General features: G+C 37.6%; 1 protein-coding gene across 1 annotated transcript in view; it reads left to right on the top strand.

Moving 5' to 3' along the window:
- The window catches only part of ST18 (suppression of tumorigenicity 18, zinc finger), a gene marked incomplete at its 5' end in the record, with an annotated part of 74,449 nt that overhangs the window by 14,242 nt on the left and 35,466 nt on the right, over window positions 1–24,741 (top strand). Inside the window, 6 exons of the mRNA XM_010180876.1 lie at window positions 10,202–10,392; window positions 14,609–15,406; window positions 18,529–18,663; window positions 20,391–20,481; window positions 22,019–22,123; window positions 23,511–23,716. Of these exons, the coding sequence (XP_010179178.1) occupies window positions 10,202–10,392; window positions 14,609–15,406; window positions 18,529–18,663; window positions 20,391–20,481; window positions 22,019–22,123; window positions 23,511–23,716 (1,526 nt within the window). The remainder of the gene's footprint in view (window positions 1–10,201; window positions 10,393–14,608; window positions 15,407–18,528; window positions 18,664–20,390; window positions 20,482–22,018; window positions 22,124–23,510; window positions 23,717–24,741) is intronic.

The raw sequence follows: 24,741 nt of genomic DNA on the forward strand, positions 1-24,741 counted from the left end.
TTGTGAAATCTACAATGCTGTCATTCCTCCTCTCCCTTCAGAGCCTCTCCTTCTCCTCTCCACTTCTCCTCTTCTCCCTTTCCTAAAGTTCTGATGGATCTCAGGTTTTTTGCCCTTTTTTGTAGTCCCATAGGCTTTTATACTTCAGAAACAAGTTGTTTATTCAGTACTGTTAAACCAGTAACAAGATACAAATAAACACAGAAAGAAATTAAAAATTCAAAAATTCTTCACCTCAGGTTTTCTACTATCAAGCATTCATGTGAGTGGGTTAAAGCTTGCATAAAATTTTTGGAACTGATGTATAGAGAACACCACATAAAAGACTTTTTTCCATTAAAATGTCATTCTTTGAATAAGGTTATAAAAGGTAATAAGAACATCAACTCTTAAAATATTGTCTTTGTTTCTATGAAGACCAATAGTACCATATAGTGATGAGTGATCACAAGAAATGACATTAACATTTTGCAGGTAACCCTAAGGTTGACAGTTGCTTGATTTAACTATTTAGTGAACTGTTTTGAATAACCATTAAAATGGTTGAAACAGAAACTATATTTCATACTCCTTTTGAGACATCTGTGATTGGAGTTGTTAATTACTATGAAACATTTGCCTAATTCCTGTAGATATTAAAACCTTTTGATTTATGCACTGTGACCTCTACCTTTTCCTCCTAGATTTATTTAGAACAATTAAAAGTTGAATTTCATGTTCAGATCTCTTTACTTTAGTTGATTCTTTAAGTGGATTTTCTTTTATACCTTTCTTTATAAAAGATGCATTAAATAAGTTTCTACCATATTATAGGCCTATTTTAATATCTACCATGCTCTTTTCTAGCCAACGCCTGCAGTCTCAGCGTCTTTTTTCTCTTTATTTTATTTGTTTGTGGTTTTACATTTTTTCTACCTAAAAGCTCTGTTTAATACATAAGAACCAGTAATAACTAATTAGTTTCAGTGTGTGCTTTTCTGCAATTGTTTGTTTTATAACATATGTCAAATCCATATCACTTTACTTGCAGCTACTAGACTGGCAGATAGCTATTTGCAGATTTTTCTACCTGAAAGCTTGTTGCATCTTATAGCGTTCCTTGACATGAACTAAAACTTGTACATTATCTAATATATTACAGGAGTTGTCTACCCCATCACAACTTCTGTATTAGTCAGTACACAGTAAATGTTATCCTCCTAACCATACACAGTAGTTTAGAGTTACATATGCCTTAATGCCTTCTGCTGGGTGACAAAATGTAGCAGAATGTTATAGCCTCAAATCATTGTTTCCTCTTATGGCAGACACTTTCTCTGTAGATGACCGCAAGTCATACAGACATTGAAATGTCAGCTGGTGACTTCTGCCTCATAGATATAAATCATGAGTTAGATATTATGGCTGGCTGAATTCTCTGTCTGACTGACGTCAAGGGTGGATTCAGCCAAGCAAAAGCAAGCTGAAACAGACTGTGGACAGCCTGGAGATAGCAAGGAAAGGAAAAGAATGCAGCCATGGGACCTCCTGCTACATTAAAGGGAGGTACTGGCTCCTGACAATGAATTGCTTACAGTCCTAATTTCTGTTGTCAAAAAAAAATCACCCAAATTTATCTTCTTTATGTCTTCTCTAACCAGACTGTAGTTACCAGTATGCTTTTTATTTAAACATTTACTGGCTTTAGCAGATTGACCACTCATGTACAAGGCTTTCTGGATGCAAAGGTTGTGTGGATGATCTGTAGATTTGCCTAAAAACTTAATCCATTCTAAGCCAAATTCTTGGCTTAGGTCCCACTGGAATTTATTGACCTACTGAACCTGGACAGATTGAGTGAGTAAATGAAAGAGAGACTAGGATTTGGCCCAGATCTTGGGCATTCATTCATATTACTGAGTTTAAGAACTTCCTGAGCTTCACACAGTAAGGGTGTATGGGTTTATGTGCATTGTTTTTTATATGATCTGAATATCCTTATGATCCTACAAGCTTGTAAACTAAACAAGAAAACCAGAGAAAATAATTTAAATCTGGGATATCCTTCTCTGAGTTGCCTCTCCTGTGGGGAAAATCTTGCTACAATAGTGAAGTACAATTATGAAAAAAAAAAAAAAGATTTAAAAATAAAAAGCCATTTCATGAGCCTATTGCAGCCTGAAATTGTTATCCTGTAGCCACAGACACCAGTGAGCTTAAGGCATGGGTGGATTTCACTATAACTGCATGCCTTTTCCTATATTATTGCTGACTTATCGTTGCTCCACTCTTTTTACGTGCTTCTTTTTATTTGCTCAATCATTTCACAGTTCAGTTGTTCTTTTTGGTCAGGTGGCCTATAACATTTAGTTTACTGTCTGAAACATCTCCAAGCTCAGTACATAATGACTCAACACCGTTACCCATTTCTCCCCAGCCTCTTCTTATGGGGACTAATAAATCCTCTTTCACCAACACAGCTATGGCAGATTCTTTGCTTTTCTTACACATCTTTTTTAAATAAAATATATCTTTTAATATCATGCTCCAGACAGCTTTCAGTTATGATGCTATATTTTCTCCAAATTATTGTCTGTCCAGTTCTGTTCCTTTTTTCCTAGCTAAACCTTTCATTTGTGTATATGGACAGACACTTTAAGACCCCAAAGTTACATAGCTTGTTTTGCTCTATATTAGTGTTCATAAATATGAATTTCCCATTTATCTTTCCTCCCATCTATACCCCATGTACATTCCTTTCATCTTGGTTCAGCCCTGTACTGAACTTCTCACAACTCCGGCATTTTAGAGAAACAGCACTGCTCATGTATGGCAAGAAACTTTTCCATTTGTAGAAGGCCCTTTAACCCTGAAATGATCGCTACTGTGCATGAGAAAAGCCCCTGTCCCTTTCACAGATATAATTTGTAAGCCAAGTGTACGGGTTTGTTAGAAAGGGGCGAAACATATTTTTTGTGTTGCGTGTGATGTTGTAAAAAGATGAAGAGTTAGATTTTCTTTAATTGTCATTGGACTAAGTCATGCTAGTTCTGAGCTACTATTACATACAATTCACTGGGTGTAAATGACAAGCAATTTTTTTCTACACATTTTATTGATTTAAGTCCTTCCAAACTTAATGCTTAAAAACCTTGATGGAAGAAAATTCCTTTTACCTGGAATTCCTAGCTGAAGCTATTTTCTGGATTATTTTTCTTCACCTAGGCTGAATCTGTGAAATACAACGTAGTCTGTCATGGAGTCCAAATGCTGTAGATTGTCTAAAAATTACTATTGACTGGCTTATTTTACAAAATACCATAAAACATTAATGTCAATAAATCTTACTCCAGATTAGTGATCAGGGCAAATATAAGTTTAGCTTCTTCTCAGTGATGAGAACTCAGTGGCCCTTTCCAGGACTAGCCTGCAAAATATAATCTGTAAAAACTCACATCAGAGTTCTGTTAACAAATGGTCTTTTTTAGTATTTTCACATAAAGCCAAAAGTTTTCATTGCCATAATGTTTGAATATATTTCAATGCTTACAGGAATTATTTAAAATAATTAGAATTAAACCTTTTTTCTGGTTTAACTTAGACTGTCAATGTACTGTACTCAACCCTTGATTACAATTTTCTCAGTTGCACAGTCTTCCTCTTTGAAGTTCTTCAGCTAGTCAGTGCATTGTCACCTATAACTTTTAAGGCAAGCAGTTGCTTCTGGACATGTGCAATGTCCCCACACCTGACAATTCATGAATCTTTCTCACTTTTACTTTTTCAGATGGCTAGAGTGGTCATTTCATTTAACCTGTGCTCCAGCATGTTCCACTGTTCAGGGAGAAATTCATGGACATACAAAACTTCTGTAAGCATGCTTTCATATCCCACTGAGTAGAAAAATGTTTGGAAATGGATATTATATTTCAGGTTGGAGCACCAGAATACAATATTGCTGAAATACTGAGAATGTATGTAGTTCATACAGCAGACAAGGTAGAAGGTATTGTAAAACTTACAGGTTTAAGAAAGAGAGTTGAATGGTACAGAGATGGGGTGAAGGCACTAGAGCTGGAAAGAGTTCCTGAAGTGCCATTCTCATGGGTGAAAAGCATCTCATCAAATATCTTCCTTAAAAAGAATAAACTAAGAAATTGATCAAAATTCCTTTTTTAATTAACAAGCCATTTTCTTTATGACCTTTGAGAGACTTGGCTTAGTTTTTATTCTAGCACATATATACATTTTAGAAAGGAATGCAGTAAATCGAATTATTGTTTAGTTGTCATTATTCTGAGGGCATAAACCTTGTAGATTTTATATTCCAGTATCCATGGTCACAGTTCCTCTCCACCTTCCTGCCCAACCACTGTTGTCCATCTGAAGTTGCTGTAATTAACAGCACTAATTTGGGATTTTCAATTGCAGTAATTAGTGTACCAATGCTCTCTTTCTTTGAATTCCAACATTACAGCTCCTTTCATGAAGCTTTGTCATTTATGACTGGTGTAGAATCATTGAATGTATTGGGTTGGAATGAACCTTTAAAGATCATCTAGTCAAACCCCCCTGCAGTAAGCAGGGACAATGTTACTAGATCAGGTTGCTCAGAGCCCCATCAAGCCTGACCTTGAATATCTCCAGGGATGGAGCCTCCACCACCTCTCTGGGCAACCTGTTCCAGTGATTTACCACCCTCATATTGAAGAGCTTTTTCCTGATATCCAACCTAAATCTACCCTTTTCTAGTTTAAAACCATTTCCCCTCATCCTATCACTATGTTCCCTACATGAACAGCTCTTCCCCAGATTTCTTATAGGTACCTTTCAATTATTGGAAGGTCACTATAAGTTTCCCCCGGACCCTTCTCTTCTCCAGGCTGAACAACCCCAACTCTCTCAACCCCAATTCTCTCAGCCTATGTTCATAAGAGAGGTGCTCCAGCCCTTTGATTAGTTTTGTGGCCCTCCTCTGGACCCACTCCAGTACTTCAACATCCTTTTTGTGTTAGGGACTCCAAAGCTGGACCCAGTATTCCAGGTGAGGTCTCACCAGAGCAGAGTACAGGGGCAGAATCACCTCCCTCACTCTGCTGGCCGCACTTCTTTTGTTTCATCCCAGGATATGGTTGGCCTTCTGGGCTGCAGATGCACTTTGGTGACTCACATCCAGATTCTCATCTACTAGTACCCCCAAATCCTTTTCCTCAGGGCTGCTTTTCAGCACATCATCTCCTAGCTTGTATCGGTAACGAGGATTGTTCTGACCCAGATGCAGGACCCTGCACTTGGCTTTGTTGAACCTCATGAGGTTCACCTGGGCCCACTTCTCCAGCTTGTCCAGGTTCCTCTGGATGGCATCCCTTCCCTCTGGCACATTAACCTCACCACCTAGCTTGGTAATATCATCTGTAACTTTGGGAGATCAGATACTTTCAGCTATAGCCTAAACCTTTGGAAGTTGTTGTTCTAGAGAGGTAGACAGAATTCAGCTCATTTGTTTCTTTGAGAACAAGCTGACATAGAAGAGGACTAAGGTGGAGAGACATTCAGAATTTCTGTTCCTTTTAGGTACCTCTGATTCAGTACAGTCTTAAAACTCTTAGAAGAAAGCCCAACCATGACAGACATTTGTAAGCTACTGGTTCATCTGTGAGTGGCAAGTGTCCCTGAATCTTCAAATACCTTTTCCCTTTTGTAAGGAAAATATAGTAGTGGACTTCTACAGTGTCCTAGAGCATCTGCAAGTTTGTGAAGAAAACCTGAGCAATGCCTAAAGCATCTGGCAACATCTTTAATCATAATATGATTAAGGAATAGTTAGGCTAACTTTTTGCTTGTAACAAATGGTACTGCAGATCAGAAGATGATGTCTCCTTTAGTTGTAATTCAATAGTCTAAATCTTACTTTTGCAGTGTAGTTAAGCAAACAGTGAAAAGGTAATTAAAGTTAAGAATTTAAAATTATTTTTTCCACAAACTAAAATTTTCCATGAATTATTCTTGGACAAGCTCACATGTGGAGTGGGATCCTTAAACTACATTAGACAATATATATAATTGCTTTGCTATTCAAAGACATTTATTTTCTCTGTTGAAGCTAAGAAGTGTGCATGAGATGTACTGTCTGTTCTTACCATTTTACACGGCATCTGCTGCAGGCATTAGTGAACAATTGTCAGGCCGAATGTACCCCTGGTTTTACCCTCTATGGCATTTCTTCACTCTGTTGTCATGCTTTTGCCAATCTGGGAAAACAATCTCCAGAGATTTGGAAGTCTCACCAACAGATTAACAACAAAAAATCCTTGCTGGCTATGAAGTGGTTAAAGGTCGAGTTAAAGGCTCGACAAACACATCACTTAGATAAGTCAACTACAAAAGAAGATGAACATGACAATTTTTAGCAGTAGGAAAAGCTGTGTGTGGTTATGACTGCTTAGAACCTCTCTCTTCTGAGGCATTGCTTTGTGGTGGGTAGCCAATGCACTGTTATGCTTGTATAGTACCAGTATCTGCCCACATTATCCAATATATATTCTGAGCAGAAATAAAGAAAAGAGAAGGACCCAGTAAATTCCCCAAAAAAGTATTTAGATGTGAAATACATATGAAAGATTTCTCATGGAGGGTTTTTTCAACACATACAGCCAGGTCTTATATGTTTTAGATTTTAACCTCTTGGTTCACACTATGATAGCTGATACAAGATTGTTTTTGGTAACTGAGTCATTGACTAAAAAAAAACAAAACCTGTTCATTATAGATAGTACTAAAATGATTTATTGTTTGTAAAATTTAAGTAGAGTTAAATTGAAAAAAAAAAACCCAAGTATTGGCTTTGGGCTCATAACAAAAAGAACTTCTCCTGTTTTATGAGCCTCAGATTACCAAATAACCTTGACAGCTGAATCAGTGTTCCATGACAACAAGCAGGCCATTGATAAATAGCAACAAAACTATTAGACGTTGAATTTACGAGATGAGTAATAAAGAAGCTAAATTATAGGTTTGCCATTTGACAAACTACAGCTTGACAAATCTGTGCTAACCTACGTGTGTATGTGTGAATATACATAAGCAAAAGAGTGAAATAGAAACTTTTTAAGACAAAAGTGAATTTTACATGCCATGAATGTTACAAAGGCAGAAATATATTCTTTTCGTAGTAGTTAAATTCCCAGTGTCCATTATCAAATACTTAACAAAACATGTGTAAGTTCGTGAAAGAGCAACCTCTTGTGAGGTTGTTTTTCTGGTTTTATTTTCATTTTTCTCCCAAGCACTGTAAGGCAGAAAAGAAAGGAGTTGCTGGTAAATAGTAGATCTTTAAACTGTCTCTTGCAAACTAGTACATTCCAGCTAAAACTCAAAACCAGCAGTTTAAAAAGTCACCAGCAAAAGCAAGAGTATATTCTGCTGGAGTCGCAAAATCGCTTCCTGGACTATGGAGAGCAATTTGCACTTCCTAGGGAAGAAGAAACAATCAAGTTTTGTCATCTTCCTGTAATCAGAGTGGAAGGTGTCAGGAAAGATCGATCTTTAAGTTGAATCTCAATTATTCACTTGTTTTAAAATGATGGGAACTATAAAGGAAGTCTGGGTAGTGGTCACTTGTACATAGAAAAAGATAGGATAAGGACAAGCTAATGCATCAGCCCTTCATAGAGGAGAAACTTTCTAACATGAGCAATGTGCTTCCAGGAGGATTTGTGAGCCTCCTGTCTTGACATTGATGCAGCAGCTTTTGATTTACTGCTGTTAACTGTGGTAGTTACAGTCAAGTAGGATTCTTGCACTCTCATTTCCCAGAGCAGATCTGCAAGTGTCAGGTGGCAGCAGCACCTCTGCACTGGTTCTGACTGTGGTTTGCTAACATCTGAGTTGGGCTATCTTTCATGGCTATGGCTAAAAATCAGCATATTTAATAGCTGTTGTGCCAGCCCACAGTGGTGAGCTTATAGCATCGTGTTACTAGAAAAAGACTACTCAATTTGCCATCTTACTATGTTTTCCCTTAACTTGACTAGAAGATACACAATAGTCAGACAAATTACAGGATTAAAGTTGAAGAGCTAGATGAAGTTTTCTGCGACCTGTGTTGCACAGGAGGGCATACTAGATAATCTAATTGGATCTTCTGTTCTAAAAATCTATTAATTATGCTTGTGTAAGAAACAGCTGTAGCTTTGTCAAAGGGGAATTAAACACTGGAAATTCATCTTGTCCTAAACACTCTCACAGTAGCTACTGGAGGTAAACTTGAAGCTTGACAAATAAAAAGATCAAAAGGAAACCTAGTGAAGGTTTTGGTTGATAAAAACAATTGTGTGGGAAGGGTTTTCAAACATTTATCATTTATTCAGTTTTCCTGAAATAGCATGGATTATATTAACTGCCATTCACATACATGAATTAGGAAACTTGATTGTATTTTCTTAGAAATAAATTATGCATATTCGTCCTCATCACATCCATCCTTGATGTCTGTTATATGGGCATCATTTCCAAAGGAATACTTATATCATTGTGGTTCTGACGTCTATGTTATCCTCTATTCATAAACCGAGAAATAACACAGAAGGCATGATATATTCAACTATAACAGGTGCTCAGTGTCCAGTATTCCTGATGCCCATAGCATTTCAGCTTTCAGAAAATCAAGAATAACCACAGTGTTTAAGACGTATATGGTAGAATTTTAACATTTCTCTCTAAAATGCAGCTCTTCATATTTCTGTGTCCTTCATGTTTGCAAAGATGGATTGCCAAAAAGGTGCTTAGCCAAAAATGGGTATTTTTTTAACAAAAAGCTCAAGTTAGTCATATGCGTTCATCCAAAACAATCAGAACCTGAGCCAATTTAGTGCACATAAGATACCTTGGAAGGATTAATTTATGCTGTTGAGCTTGTAATATGTGTAACCAATAGGAGTTCTTTGCATACATGGATTTTTTTGCAAATCTTGCAGCTAAATCAGTGAGGCAAATGCAAAATCCAACACCTAAGGGTATCGTGTAGATTTGTAATGCACCCTGGGGGTGCCTAAGGTCCAGAAACCATTGAGTGGATTACACAGATTCATATATGTAGTTTTCTAATCTCTGAGAGATTTAATATGGGCACTGTTATTTGTACTACATAAACTTCTTAGAATACTGAGTGTGAGAGAATAATGAAAACATGTTGAGTGACTTACACGAAAAGTTATTAAAAAAAAATGGCTGAAGGTTCAGGCCTCCTTAGTGAAGTGTCATATACATTATATACAACATTTATATGCCATACAGATCAGCTGCATGGCCGCAAAGGATTTGCTAAATATGTGTAGAAGGAAATTAATATGCAGATCAATATGTGGATCTTATAGAAGCTGAAAGAATTATATCAAATCTGCTAAAAATCTTCCTCTTTAAAATGCTGCCCTCTCTTCTTATGTTGGTCACCTCAAAGTTGGGCATCTAGACGGGGCAAGGTCCCTCCCAGGGCATGGCTCACCCTGTTTAACAGATAGATCTAGTTTTCAGAGGGATTAATTGCCTCTGGAGGAGACTTTCTCCAGAGCCTATGGAGAGACCTGAGAAGAGCTTCAACAAGGCATTTATGGCTGGAGTTCATGAAATGAAACCAATACTTGGGACTGATATTGAAAGAGGGACCCGTATTGCAGAAGTTTTTGAAGGTAGAGTGTGTTTCACACAGGTTTTATGCTGTTAAAGTCAAGGTGTGTGACTGGATATCCATGTTGATGTAAAGGTAATGGAGCCAAAGGCTCAGGATGTTGTAGATAACTGGTGGCATATTTTTCCCCTTAGCTGTTTCCTGATGTTACCAACCGAGACTACAATTTTGTTCATCTTTTCCTTGGTGTATTTGTTTTACTGCAGAGCTTGGATTAGATTAGTTTATGCTTATATAAGATTAAGGGTGTTGGGTTATGGGCTTTTTGGTTTTGTCTTCCTCCTCATTCCCCTTCCCCTGAAAAGATTTTGGCAGCAGTAAAGGGAAATGGGACTTGCCGGTGCCCTGAACTTGGAGTACATGAGCTAAAATGAAATATCCACTAAACACAACTTGCTGAAACTGCAAGTGAGTTAATATTTTGTCAGTCTTCACTTTTATACTTAGAATATACTTAGAGGATGGTGCTATTTTTTAATAAATTTATGCCCCACTTTTCCTACTTTTTTCTTTATCATTGCTGATTGATCATTGCAGTGCCTACAAATGCTCCATGGCTAAGAAGAGAAAAGCCGAAGAACAGATATCAGGAGTTCCCGTCAACAAAAGGAAGTCCCTGTTAATGAAACCTCGCCACTACAGCCCCAGCTTGGAATGCAAAGAAGAAAATGAAGACAGAACAGATTTACAGGAAGACATCAGTGTTCTCGAAAGCAGCTCAACTCCAGGTAGTTGTGCAGTGTGGCTCCACTTGATCTCAAATTCCACGAGAAGGAAGATATGAAACAGTATTTTCAGAAAGGATGCAGAATGTGTTTGATTTCTAACAGAGTTGGAATGGTGCATTTCTGTCTAGGTTTAACCATGGTATTTCCAATTATTTTCTACAATAACTCCCCCTGGGGTCTAGTAAATGCTTTGGAGGTCACACAGAGAGACAACTACTGCAGCAGATCAGATATGGAGTAGCATCTGCTTTTCCACTAATTCTGTCAAACAACAAGGTTAAGCCCACACTAAGAAAACCACATTTATGAAGAGCAGATTTTCACTGGAATATATAGATCTTTTAGGAAGAGAAAAAAAACCAAAAGCTTAGCAAAACACTGTTGACTTTAACATTTAGCAAAGCAATTTCATGCATGTGACTGCTACGTGTGTTCTGTTTAACACAATTATTAGACTCTGCACTTTTATACTTGTTATTCCAACTCTGCTAAGCCAAACATGTCCAACAATTTATAGAAACTTCTACAATGTGTATGCTGGAAAACATGGAAGAGGATGCGGAGACAGAGACATATAGTTACAATATGTCTTTCTTGCTCTTTCTTTATATGTTTATATATTAGTCAAGAAAAAATATTTGTTATATATGAATATTTGTATAAGTCCTGCACAAACCATTAATCAGGCAAGTAGAGAAGTTATCAGTGGAATGCATTTAGAATTTGTTTTAAGGAGAGGAGTCATCATTAGATAACAAATGTCAGGATAAAATCAATGTGATCTGGTACTGGGAAATAAGTAATAAATAATATTAAAATAGGATGAACTTATATTCCGCTCAGTTGCTAGTTGATACAGGAGTTTAAAGGTAATTTATATTCCACTCAGTTTCTTCTTACCACATATTTTGGAAGGACAAGGTGCTAGATGGTCTCATCTAGACTCCCTTTCCCACAAGATGTTGGACCAGATGATCTTTCAAGGTTTCTTCCAACCTGGGCTGTTCTCTGATTCTATGATGAACTGAGATTAGGAATTTATATCTTTATCCAGTCTAAATAGAATTTCCTTTAAAAAAACCAACCAACCAAACAAACAAACAAAACCCCAAAATTTTATATGTATGAATAATATAAAACACATAGAAGAAGGTTGCTGTCTTTCAGATTAACAAGTCAAATACTGATTCTACCAAAATCAGTGGAGACCTTTATCTCATTTCTATATGGCAAAGATTTCAGATGGTGGTCATTTGTGAGTCTTCTAGAAGGGGTCCTGTCTATGGGTCTACATCCCATCAGTGTGAAAGCCTAGAAGGAAGCTCCCACTTCAAACAGAATGTCAATTAACAAGGCTATACCCACCTACTGCTTTCTGTCTCCAAACACCAGTAGTGAAGCTGTTTGAGTGAGAGTTCCTTTATGGGCTTTTTGTTTATTTGTTTTTTGGGGAATATATAGATTTTAGCTATTTTTTTCTGTCATTGATTCAGTCTGGTTGCTGGCTATCTATAGCTGCTCTCAGTAGTGTGTTTTTCTTTCTCTTCTGTCTGTCCCCTGCATAGCTTGAAGAACTTGCTGAAGGGAAAGTACTGTGATGGGTGTTAAAGTAGAACTCGTGCCATAAAAAGATGAACCTAAGTTACTTAACTGGTTCTTCTTTAGAAAAGGGCAAGTGTTGGTCCAGGACCATTGATATAAATGTAGGGGACCCCTATTTGCACCCAGCCCTTCAGTCAAAATTAAAAAACCACTTGATTTCAAAAAGATTTATTGATTCAAAAAGACTTGATTTCTCCCAACCTGCTGTGACTTGATTTCTCCCAACCAACTGTACTGTCAGTGACAGTACAACCTATCTCTTTTGCATTAATCTCGCCAACTACAAAACAAATTTCAGCTAAAGCATATAGCCAGTCTGGGTATGTAGGTTTATTTTTAATTTCTTAGTATAATATTGCTTATTTTATTATGAACTCATGATTCTTGTCTGTTGATCAGTTAATGCTTTAGTCCATGAATTGATGCAACTGTAAACTAAGCTGAGTTTTGATTATTTTTAAAGTAAATTTATAGCCTGTATAAGGGAAAAGCAAAGCTGGGACAGCTGAAGCATTAAGGCTGGTTCAACAACAAATTTTTAAACAATACATTTAAATGTTACTTATTATTAAAGGAGCAAAAATCTGTTAAGAGCATTTATACTATTTTTCATTATTCAAACAGAAAACTAACTGAATATACCTGTTAATATTACCAAGTTTTGTTTGTTCCATTTTGTTTTTAAGGGTGGGAGATTTCTTTTAAAACTAGAGCTTCTTACTTCTTGAATTGACCCACTGATGTGATTTTGTTATTTTCTAAATGACAGAAGAGGAAATAATAAAAACCCATTTGACTAAAGTTGGTTATAGAGCCAAATCATCATTCTTACTTGCTGAGATGTGAAAAGACAGCAGACTTCTTTATTCAGAATACTGCAATGTGTGTGGTACTAGACCAGCTGCTAAAAGTTACACTAAGGTTTACAGATATTTTTTTTAAACACAACTTTATGCACAGAGTGCACAAGGCCACATCTCCCTGAATGAGTCCAATTTTCTGAAGAAGAATAAGAATTAATCAATATTTTCTTTTAACATATAACAAACAGTTGAACCAAACAATTATGTAAACTGGAAATGACCCAAAATGCTAACAGTTTGGCAGCAGTAAAGTGAAATGCATTGTGGTGCACATGTGCATTTTTGTCCCCCTTTTCCCCTCCACAATAATCTGCACTTAATAGGAATATTTTAAACTATGTAGCTAAGCAACAGAGGTAATTGTTGCTTTCTAGAGCTTTTGTTAGGCACTCTAACACAGCCCAAATATGCATAATTAGGTATAATGTCTATAAATCATTATTGTACACATGTGGCTAGTTAAGTGGATTGAGAGAATAGTTCAATGAATTGGACATATTCACTGAAAATGCTTTTTATTTGTTTTCTGTAGTTCATAATACTTTAAAATTATCATAACCCTTTACACTTTCTCTTAATAGCTCGCTGTATTATTGAGAGAAACTTCATTTGCATTTTAGACTATGCTTAATTTATTATTTAAATCTGGAGTTCTTCTGATTCAGGAGAGGACAGACACATCTTATGAAATAGTCTGTGCTTGTTTATTCATCCTCCTTTCTAGGAAGTAAAATGTTAAATTTTTCAGTTTATGTTGAATAGATCCCAACAAAAGAATGTACCCTATAATCAGCATTATTGAAGGGGCTAGTGTTGTGACTAAATTCTTCCCTTCATCCAAAAATGCTTTTAGTTACTATGGCAATATTTACTTGATCCTGGCAAACCAGTGTTGATTTTAGAGAGATAATTACCAGAAAGGAAGATGATGGAGATGTATTTTTGAGTGTCCTTGTCAGAGGAAATGTTTATAAAAAATTATATGAGATACAAAAGGCATATTGTCTTCCACACCAACAACCTCTCCTACATGCAACCTCTATTACCTGCTGGATGCTCCTTTTCTTCTGAAGAAAGATGTTTATAAAGACAGGATGCACTTCAGTGGTGTCTTTAACAAGTCCTTTATGAGTCTGCACATAACAACCATTTCTGTTTGCCTGTGCATGACCTGATCTATCACTTAATGTGGCAATTGCAGTGGTGACCAGGAGCTTGCCCTTTATGAAGTATAGAGGTTTTTTCCATCAAGGTCTTTCATGGGATCTGAGGTGACTGGGAAAGTAATTAGAGTCTATTCTGAGAATATATTTGGGAATCTGGGATGGAGGAAAAGTGAAAATAGATCAAAGAAATTTTAAAATGTGTATCCGCTTACATATATATATGTATATATTATATAGATTGTGTGTGTGTGTATATATACATATTATCTATCTATATGTGGCACATTATATTAATGTGTGTGTGTTCCAAGATAATATATGTCTTCACCAGCAATGAAAAATGGCAACATATTTATTTCTCAAATAGCTTTGGTGCTGTAATATAAAGTAGATACAGTCCTAGAAGGGCTTTTCCTGATGCTACAAGCAGTCATTTCAAACACAGCCTTGGTATGAATTCAATTATTTCAGAGTACCTTTAAGTAAAGAAATAGCAATTGGTAAGCAAATATCTTCATATCACTTCTGCAAGACACAAAAAGTGGTTATTCTTACATATTTCTCTCTTGCTTTTTTCTCGTACAGGGGAAAGTACTCCAAAATCGTCTGAGGAAACTCCTCATTCGGCTGGGCAAGAAAATTCCCATCAAAGAAAAGATAATTATTCCAGCTACCAAGATGCCATGGCCAAATCTTTGATGAACATGGGAAAATTAGCAAAAGATGCACCCAGTCAAACAGCGGCAGGAAGTCTAAATGATAGTAGCATTCAATCCTTAAAAAGAGAAAGTGATGATGCTAATGAATGTTACATGATTAACTCAGCTGAAGGGAAGGAAAAGTCTGTTCTTTCTGACTCAAAATACTGTTCATCTGAGGAAAATGAAAGTACCTCTGAAATTATGGACAATGAGTGGGACAGCTCCTCAAATTTCTCAGAAGAAACTAGTGTAAAGCCCCATGTAACCCAGAAGTATATTGTAGAGTGTAATCAACCTAGCATCCTGGAAGTCCCAGAAATTAAGAAGGAAGAAGTAGAATTTGGTCCTTGCGAAACACTTTGTGACTCAGAAACAGAGCTAAGAGCACCCCAGGAGTCTCACCCAGATCCTTTTGAGAAGAGAATTCAGAATCCCTTCCCTGAAAGTGAAGAGGACGACAATGAGTGCCTGTCAGAAACCACAGACGTGTCGGTTGAGCTGGACAAAACAAAAGGGAACTTGAGTTTGCTAGAACAAGCGATCGCTCTGCAGGCAGAGCAAGGGCACGTGTTTCACAGCACCTACAAGGAACTGGATAGGTTTCTTCTGGAGCACCTCACAGGGGAAAGAAGACAAACCAAAGTTATTGACCTTGGTGGGAGACAGATATTTAGCAACAAACGTAAGGAAGTATTTTTGGCTGTTCTTACTGACTTAAGCATTTATCCTGTGACTGACAGAGGACTCTGAGCTGGGTTTTATAGCAACAGTAAAGAATCTGGAATTTAGCTGGTAATTTTGTTAATTATGTACCTTCACACTAGTGCCTTACATCTAACCAGGTTAAGTGCTAGGTACTTGGCTTCGTGCCAAACCGCTATGTGAAATGATCAGTAATGGGTACTAAAAGGGCTGTGTACCTGGCACTGACATTCCTTCTCCTCCTTTTCCTCCTCCTCCACCTCCTCCTCCATAGGGCACTAATACATACCTCCTAAATTTCAGCAGCCAAAAGAGAGGGCATTAAAATGGTGCTTAAGGAAAGGTTAGGGTGAAAAATTGGCATCTTCCAAACATACCACCTAATTCCTAAGCCATGTGTTTTCTGAGTTCAGTCTACTTCACGTATCAACATTACATTTTGCTACAGCCAACACTTTTGAGTCAGGAAAGCACAAGCCGTGCTCTTCTGCCTCATTCACCATCAGCAGAATTACCAGTAAGTTCCAAAATCTTTATTGTTTCTGACGGTTTGTGGCATCCTACAAAGCCGTAGGAATATTGCTCCATTTTCAGTACCTAATCAGGCTTCCAGAAGTGGAGATTTAAAAGATTTGGGTTTGATTTGTAAGCTAGGCTGTCTTGCATGAAACTCCTCAATTGAGGACAATTACGGAATATCAAGAGTTGTCATTTTATAAGCACACTCCCTGCTGTAGTAAGTAGCAATACATTTATCTGTCCTTTGAATTTTCCTTTTGGGCTTCCAAATATGCTGAGGTCACCCCAGCATTGCTGCAATTTCAGCTTTGGATAATCAACTTTCTTTGGTATTTCCAGTGATACTTTAGAGTAGTCCCTGTGGATATTGCAAATGCTATAGTAATTTAGTTATCAAAAGCATTTAGTGTGTAAGATAACTGACAAGTTTTGTTTGTTGTTTTTTTTAGGAGTTACAACTATAAAATATTTCCTGTAGTATTTGGGAAAAATATGCATGCACCTCATTTTTCTGTCTCAAGTAGTCTTTCAATTAGCATGTCTTGCGCTGTGCATACATGGCACTAGTCTACCTTGTTGCAAAACTACATGAACCTTTATTTGCTCAGATGACTGTGATATATGCAGGAATTTTTACAGATACTTTTTTCCTATTCTGTGAACAGCTGTGTTCTCCAGGTTCACATTGGTGTCAATGTGACTTTCTCACAGCACACATAGGCAGGAGCAGTAACGGTAAGCGTGGCAGAATCTGGTCTGTCCTGATTTGCGTCATATTATTAGCTGGTTTTTGCAGGTGAGTTCAGAGGTAACACTCATGGAGGAACAAACTAGGCTTTGTTCAGATTGTATAAACACCATATGGTTTTAGCCAATGTAGTATCAGGCACATAATTTTTTCTCTTTACATAATTAACAGGTTTTTATTTCTAAAAAATCCACCACCAATTCTATCAGCTCGTAATTTTTGTTCTTGGATCCTACATCAGAAAAACATGGCTTAAATTTATATGTTTCCATCTTTTTAATGATAAACCTTTCCAATTGGGGGAAGGGTGACTTAAATCATATTTCAGGACCCTTCTTTATTTTCTGTCCACTATTGCAGCACTTCCCATTTTCAGTGATTCTAAAAAGCATGTGGTCTCCTGTTGATGCTCAATCTATTTTCTTTCCTCCCTATTTTTTTTCTTTTTTTTTTTTTTTTTTACCTAAAGCCTTGCCAGGAAGTTTAACTCTCAGCTGTCTCTGGCGATCCTGTCCCTAAGCACGTCCTACCTCGCGGTCCAGCAAAATGAGCTTGAAGGAGGCTGCTCCCTGTGCCGGCTGCAGCTGTTCTCTCCCCCAGCGCCGAATGCTGTTGGCAGCCAATCACAGATGGAGCTAAAACCATCCTCAGCAATTTATGTGGCCACTTCCTCCAGATTTCTCACAAGAGAATTTCTGGACCAGAATTCATTCCTTTCTCACCCAGACTTTTGATCCTGCATTGGAAATCAAATAAAGGCTTTCTGACCAGTGCTTCTTGCACGATTCTAAGTGCCTGAAACAAAAACTGGGAAGGCACTGCGGCCATTACAGAGTGGTAGCTGTGGGGCTGGGCTGAGACCTTGCTTTTGAAAGGGTATCGCCTGCTCCATGTTTTCACTGTCATTGTGGGCTGCTCCACAAAGCGGCATTGCCATGTGTACCAGAGGGAGCTGCTTTCCTAGCCTCTCAAATGTAAAGTGGCATGTATTCAGTTTCCTAACAAAGAACCTATAGCCTAGAGATCTGCGATATTTAAGGAATGGCTTCTGGTTGAAACGCTTTTTGTTTGTTCGTTTGTTTGTTTCACACCTCAGCTTTTATTCAGTCGTCCCAGCTTCCTGGAGTCTGACATTAAAAGAGTAAAAGATTGTTTCTGCTTTTTTATTTATTCCTTTATAGATCTTGCTGTTGGCTGATGCTGCCAGTTTTCTGGATTATTGGATTGTGGCTTCTGTCCTGTTTGAGGCTCTGAATGGAATAAATGACACTGCAACCCTAATGTTAAATAGTTTAGAACATAAATGGCATATTGGGAGGGGGAAGGCATTGTTTAAATGACAGAATGTGAAAACCTAGAGATGCTTAAATCGCATACATCTCTGTTAAAACTTTGTGTACGAATTTATAAATATTTAAAGGGTGAGTGTCACGAGGATGGAGCCAGGCTCTTCTCGGTGACAAACAATGATAGGACAAGGGGTAATGGGCACAAGCTGGAACACAGGAGGTTCCACTTAAATTTGAGAAGAAACTTCTTCTCCGTGAGAGTGACAGAGCACTGGAACAGGCTGCCCAGAGAGGTTGTGGAGTCTCCTTCTCTGCAGACATTCAAAACCCGCCTGGACGCCTTCCTGTGCAACCTCATCTAGGTGTTCCTGCTCCGGCAGGGGGATTGGACTAGATGATCTTTTGAGGTCCCTTCCAATCCCTAACGTTCTGTGATTCCGTGATTCTGTGAATTACATCTGAAGTACAAAATAGCTGCTAGGATCACTCAGCTGAGTGCAGATGGGGGCTAAACCCAAACAAAATCCTTATCTGATTTCTCTGCAGATTCACCCAGGCCTGAAAAGAGAGAAACCAAATGTCCCATCCCAGGATGTGATGGCACAGGGCACGTGACTGGGCTGTATCCTCACCACCGCAGTCTCTCAGGCTGTCCACATAAAGTTAGAGTGCCGCTAGAAAGTGAGTATCATCACACTGCAATCTTAAATAACAACTGGATCTGGCCTGGTATTGGGGGTAAGGTGTGGTCGTGCTGGAGAATGAACTCACTTTTTCTGGGTCATATTGCAGAAGGCGGCTGACAAAGGAGCTACCTCACCTTCTTTACCCTCACAGCCCTACTTCCCACACTTGACAAGCTCAAGTACTCCTTAGCAGCATTGTTACAAACAGCAACAGCCTCCTCAGGTGGCCTGGGAAGAATAAGATCAGAGCTAAACTATCCTGATACTGCTGGCTGACCTGCATGCTGTAGTCTTATGGATCTTCAAGATCTTGTTTGCCCATGCCTTTGCGAAGGCATGTAACACAGAAATCACCTGCTTCTTTCAGAGCTGTGACCTGATTTGCACTATGAAAACCACCAAGGCTACTGGTTTTCATTGCCAATAACTGAGAGGCTTAGGCATGCTTATTCAGACATGTTTCCACCACGATGAAAAAGATTACTTTCATCAGTACATCCCAGTGTTGGTCCACAGCACGTACCTCTCATATAACTGTATCATGCTAACCCTTTTATGCCCAGTCTAGCCTGAATTTCCCTGCTTATTTCTGACTACACTGATCTTATTACATTGGTCTGTGTGTGTGTGTAATCCTGCAATGCAACGCAATGAAACGCTGCGTAACAAGCCAAAATCTAATGGGAAACTATTTATTTAAACAACCTAGTTAGTCAGATTTTTTATGCAGTGGCATGCGTAACGACAAATTAAAAGGATACGTACACTTTACCAATGTCTTGTTCCTAACCGTAGCTCTCCCTTTTCCTAAATCTGATGCTAAACTGTATTTATGGAAACATCTGCTGAGTTAAGCAGGCTGCTGCATTTGGAAGGCCTTAACAACATTTAATTTTTAAAAAGTTAAAATTAACAAGTCCTTGTTAATTATCATACTTCCAATTAGATGTGTCCTGTCCTGCTGGGAAAAAAAAAATTAATAATTTGGTTCCTGACAGAACAAACCTGTTGATGGGACAGTCAGCTCTTTTGAAGCACTGTGCAACTAAAGGGGTAATGTAGTACTAGAGTCATGAGGACAGGTGTACTAAGACATATTATGTTTAACACAGACATACATCTTGGTCTTGGTAAAAGTGATCCACACCAAAGGGAGTAAGGAACACACATGCAAGAGGTTGTAACCACTGCTGAGAGCGTAAGCTGTTTCTTGGGAGCATGACCAGTTTCAGTTCAGTTCAGATGATCAGGAGGTATGAGGGTTCAAAGGGACATGCGCAGATCAGATCATCTTACTCAGGTGCAAGGCATAAAAAAAGCCTGTACCTGGGAGCTTGCCCTCCCTGAGACAGTGAGGACTGTAGCTATATGTACCATGACTGTTTGGCCCAGGGTTCCTCTGTGACCTCCCTTTTTTAGTTGACTGTGTTAGTGTATATACCACGGGGCAAAGGGCTTCATGGTGTAACATCCTTGCTAACTTCCGTCTTTGTTCTTTTGAAGTCTCTAGAAAAAATGATGTACATGTGGGAAGCCACACTACAATCATGTAGGGATAAATTGTTCTCGTTTTGTTGTAGGTCCTTCTCCTCTTCTTTCGTTGTCAAAGTGTGACAGAATTGAGGATCTGAGTCTGAAGAAGAAATGTTCATATTTTTAAATATATGTATTGTTAATTTATGTATGTTATTATCACCCTTTTTTATTCTTATTTCCATTTAGTTCTTGCCATGCATGAAAATGTTTTGAAGTGCCCCACCCCAGGATGCACTGGAAGAGGACATGTCAACAGCAATCGCAACACGCACAGAAGGTAGATCAGAAAAGTTCCTGTACACTTAAAATCTAGCATGTATGCAAGAGTAAATTGATGGGCAAATCTTGAAATTAGATGTTGTGTCCTACACTGCAGAATGCCTATGAACTGCAAGGGTAGCTTGTAATATTTATAATAAAATACTTGTGTTTAATTTCATTATATAAAAGATGGCAGCAGCACTGAGGTTGCCAAATTCCTCCAGTCTTTTTCACAGATGACATCTCAAACTACAGTTTCATTACAGTCTCCACAGTGAAACACCATTATGTAAAATGGCTAGGAATGAACAAATACATTATTATTGCTACAACTGAAAAAAAGCAGAAGCCAAAGACTCTTCATTTTGCATCACATACATTGTAGTCCTTAGCAGGAACTTCCTATCAAGGCACATATTCTTTTAGCAAAAGAGGGAATTTTAATTCTTTAGAATCCCTGTAGAAACTAACTCCATTTATTACCCTCGGGAATGTCATCTTCCCACTTGGAACACTCCTGTCTGTTTAACTTGCTGCCTGCAGGAAGGATGTAAAATTGAGAAAAGCCTTCCAGACAGGCAGCTGGGGAATCACAGCTGGTCTGCAGGTGAGGCAGAGAGCCGACCCGCTCCGTCTCCAGCAAGCCGTTGCTGTCGGCACGGCTCTTGTCAGTACTGCTTTCTGCTGGAAGCCAGCAAGCCGAAATACTCCCTTATAGTGCTTCTGGAAAAACATAATGTCAATCTTACAATCAAACACGGGACAGAAAAATTTAAAAAACAACTTTTTTTGTTGAACTGCTTTTTTGTTGGCTTTTTTTTTGCTGCTGATTGATTGATCGCTTTTTGTATGACGGCATAAAAATCAAATGTCATCATAGCATGTAACTATTTGTAGCCTTTACCAGGGAGATCACAAACTCTTCTACAAGAATATATAAGTAACCAGTAAATATTTTTTTCATTTTATTTCCTGTTTTAAAACCCCTATCATCTTTGCAATATATCAGCTGTATCATAATAACCAATGAATAGGAAAAGGAAACATGTTTTAATCTAATAAAGCAAATAGGAAAAAAAAAAGCATACAAGAAAGCACAATTTGAAATGACAAAATGTGTTCTTTGGTAACAGTCACTCATATACTCCTGCTTTTTTCCCAAATTCACTTTCTATTTAATCAGCAGGAGGCTTATATGCATGGTTTAGCTGATAAAGTAAATGTCATTTGTCAAAAATTTACTAGTGACTTGCCAGCCACAAAACATCAAAGCTGAACTGTGGAAAACTCCTACATGATTCAGTTTCCAGATATATCACCTCAGATAAACAGATTTCACAGTTTTGCATTAAGGGCTGAAAGGCAGATGAATCTGGGGTATAATGGAAGGAGCTCCTGTAGAATGCACAGAGCAGCAGAGAAGTTCAAAGTCATTGGGTTCCACAGCCCACATTATCTTTAATTAATTTTAACGTGTTGTTTTTTTGTTTTTCTTTGTTTTGTTTTGTTTTGTTTTTCTTCTTGTTTCTTTTTTTCACCTTGCCTTTAAACAGCCTTTCTGGTTGTCCAATTGCTGCAGCAGAAAAGTTGGCAATGTCCCAGGAAAAGAACCAGCTCGAGTCTCCAAAAGCTGGGCAGTGTCATGATCAGATTCACAGGTAGGAGCCCTCACAAACTCATCTCTCCAAAGTATTTATGCACAAACACTGTTGATCAGTCCTCAGGTCTTTCCTCCATTTCAGATTTCAGCTACAGGGGTAACTCAGGTTTCCAAGATGGTCCTCTGCAAAACTTAATAACTTGACTGTACCTCAAAAATAACAAGCAGCTTTCTGCTGGTTCTTTTGCATGTGGCTGAGATTAAAGACAACAGACTTACCTTTCGAAAAGCAATTAACTATATTCTACTAAAATTTGCTTTGGCACAAATAGCCCAAAGAATGGGTCTCAAATGTCTTTCTCCTCTGAACAAAATCTCCTGCGCTTGCTGAAATGTTTTAAACAATTTTCAAGAAATGTTCCTCTGTTACAATATTTCGGCCATTGAAACTTGATTAAAGATCTCTTTGGCCTTATTGCACTTTTATCAGCTCAGTTCTCATGTATTTTGTGATTATTTTCAGAGGAATCTTCCAGTGATCCAGTAAGTAACATGTTATATGAAAGGGTTGAGAACTCTGCTCATTCTGTTTCTCCATCATCGAATAATTCGTATTTTGAGTTTCTTTATTTTAAGTTTATTGGTTTAATTAGTTTATTTTATTTTTTTTACAATGGCATCAAAACGGGAAAACATTTTTTATTGCAATTGTATTTTGTTTGAGGGTTATATGTACCCTACAGACATGCATAATTTGCACATCATTGGCACCACGACCATTACAACCTATTATATTCAGGTCTATTTGGGGACACTTTAATTTGTGGATTATTGACATGATCAGTTCTAATGGTTCCTTCAGAGCCATTACAGAATATTATGTCCATGTGTCTGCCAACTGCACGTGTCTTAACTCCACATATGAAAAGTCCTTAGGAAATTACTAAAGACAAGTAGTTACTGAACAGTAACTAAATGGAATAACACACCATAAATTATTCTTTCCTCCCAAAAACCAGAAGCAATTATTTTGGATCATCTTGTATTATATGTATACCATACTCACTCACAGTAAAGTGAGAACAATAGTGATCGACAAAACTACAAGTCCTATGACTAGCAAAAATCCAGACAAGTTTTAGAAATAAAGAAAGCACCATTCTATAGTGATAATCTAGAAAAATCAGTATATAAATAGCCCACATTATTCCTGGAGGATACAATTTTTTTTTAATTTCTGCAGCTTTGAACTTGTATGAAGTCAAAGTACTTTTTGACTTCTAGGTCATCCATCATATTTAGATTATCTAATTATTGTATATGCCCACCAGCGAGATTTACTTGTGATAAGAGCACAATTTCTGATACTGAGATGCAACTGAATCCTATTTTTCAAGAAAAGATCATTTAAAGATACTAATTCAGTCTTTTCTTCCTCTCTGCAGGACAAATTTAGGGAAGCAGCCTGAGGTAGCTCAGTACAATTACAGAACTTCACAGCCACTCACCTCCTCCAGAGCCACTCTGGCAAAAGAACAGGAGAAGTTTGGGAAAGTACCGTTTGATTATGCCAGCTTTGATGCACAAGTCTTTGGCAAACGCACAATAGCACCAGTGGCACAAGGACGAAAAACGCCGCAGTTCCTTGAATGTAAGCTTGAAATTCCATTATCTCTTGGGAAATGGGCAAAAAGACAATGACCTTTTTTTCTTTTTGTTTGTTCTGCTTTCAAATTTCTAGAATTCAAAAAAATCTCTGTATGAAACATCTTTAACCACTTGTTAAGTATAATCACTAGTTTGCTAAATATAGAATGCTAGAATGCTAAATTTAATCACTATTTTTTTAATGTTTCTTTTAAAAGCAACTGTCAGGGGAAAAAAGGAGTAAATGGAATGGTTTATGACTCACATGTTACCTTCCTCCTCGGCTAAACTGTAATATCTTTATGTGATAGGATGCTGCCGTGAGGAAGTCCCATGGAATATGTCTGCACAAGACATTATGAAGTGTAGTACAGTGAAATCCAAGTTAGTTTTTAAAAGGCATTTTAGATACGGTTTAGATCCATTCATACAAGTATCATTACTCCTAGATGACCATGTGCCTCAGCTGCCTTACTTCGAGGCCTGGATTTAATTAATTTTCATCTCTTATATTTCTGTACTACACCATATTGGTAGTGCAGACATATCCCATGCATCAAATTGTTATTGAGACTCCACCACCTGCATCACTTACAGATTTGCTGAGGTGCAAAAATAAGATACCATAGCATTAACACTGATTGTTTATTGCAGATGCTCCTCACTATCTGCATGGGAAACTTCAGCAAGCTTCTCCCATTGTATTGACCACTGTAAAATTCTCTTTAGTCCAAGAAAACCAAACAATTTTATTTCCAGGAAGAAAATGGAAAAGAAATGGTTTCATTGCACCATATTTGGGTCAGAAGAAATTAGATTCAAAACAATGTGACAAAAGAGTGTTTGGTTATTTTTTTCTTTCGTTCATGGTAAAAAAATTAGTAAAGGGAAACAAAAAAGGCAAACAAATCACATCCCATTTGTCAAAACAAAAGAGAACATTCATAGTGAGGTGAACAGAAAAGCAGAAATATATATATATATATGTATATACATATAAAATAAAAGGAAATAAATACAATATAATAT

This window comes from Mesitornis unicolor, unplaced genomic scaffold (genome assembly GCF_000695765.1).
Source record: "Mesitornis unicolor isolate BGI_N332 unplaced genomic scaffold, ASM69576v1 scaffold8443, whole genome shotgun sequence".
In the NCBI taxonomy this organism is placed as follows: Eukaryota; Metazoa; Chordata; class Aves; order Mesitornithiformes; family Mesitornithidae; genus Mesitornis; species Mesitornis unicolor.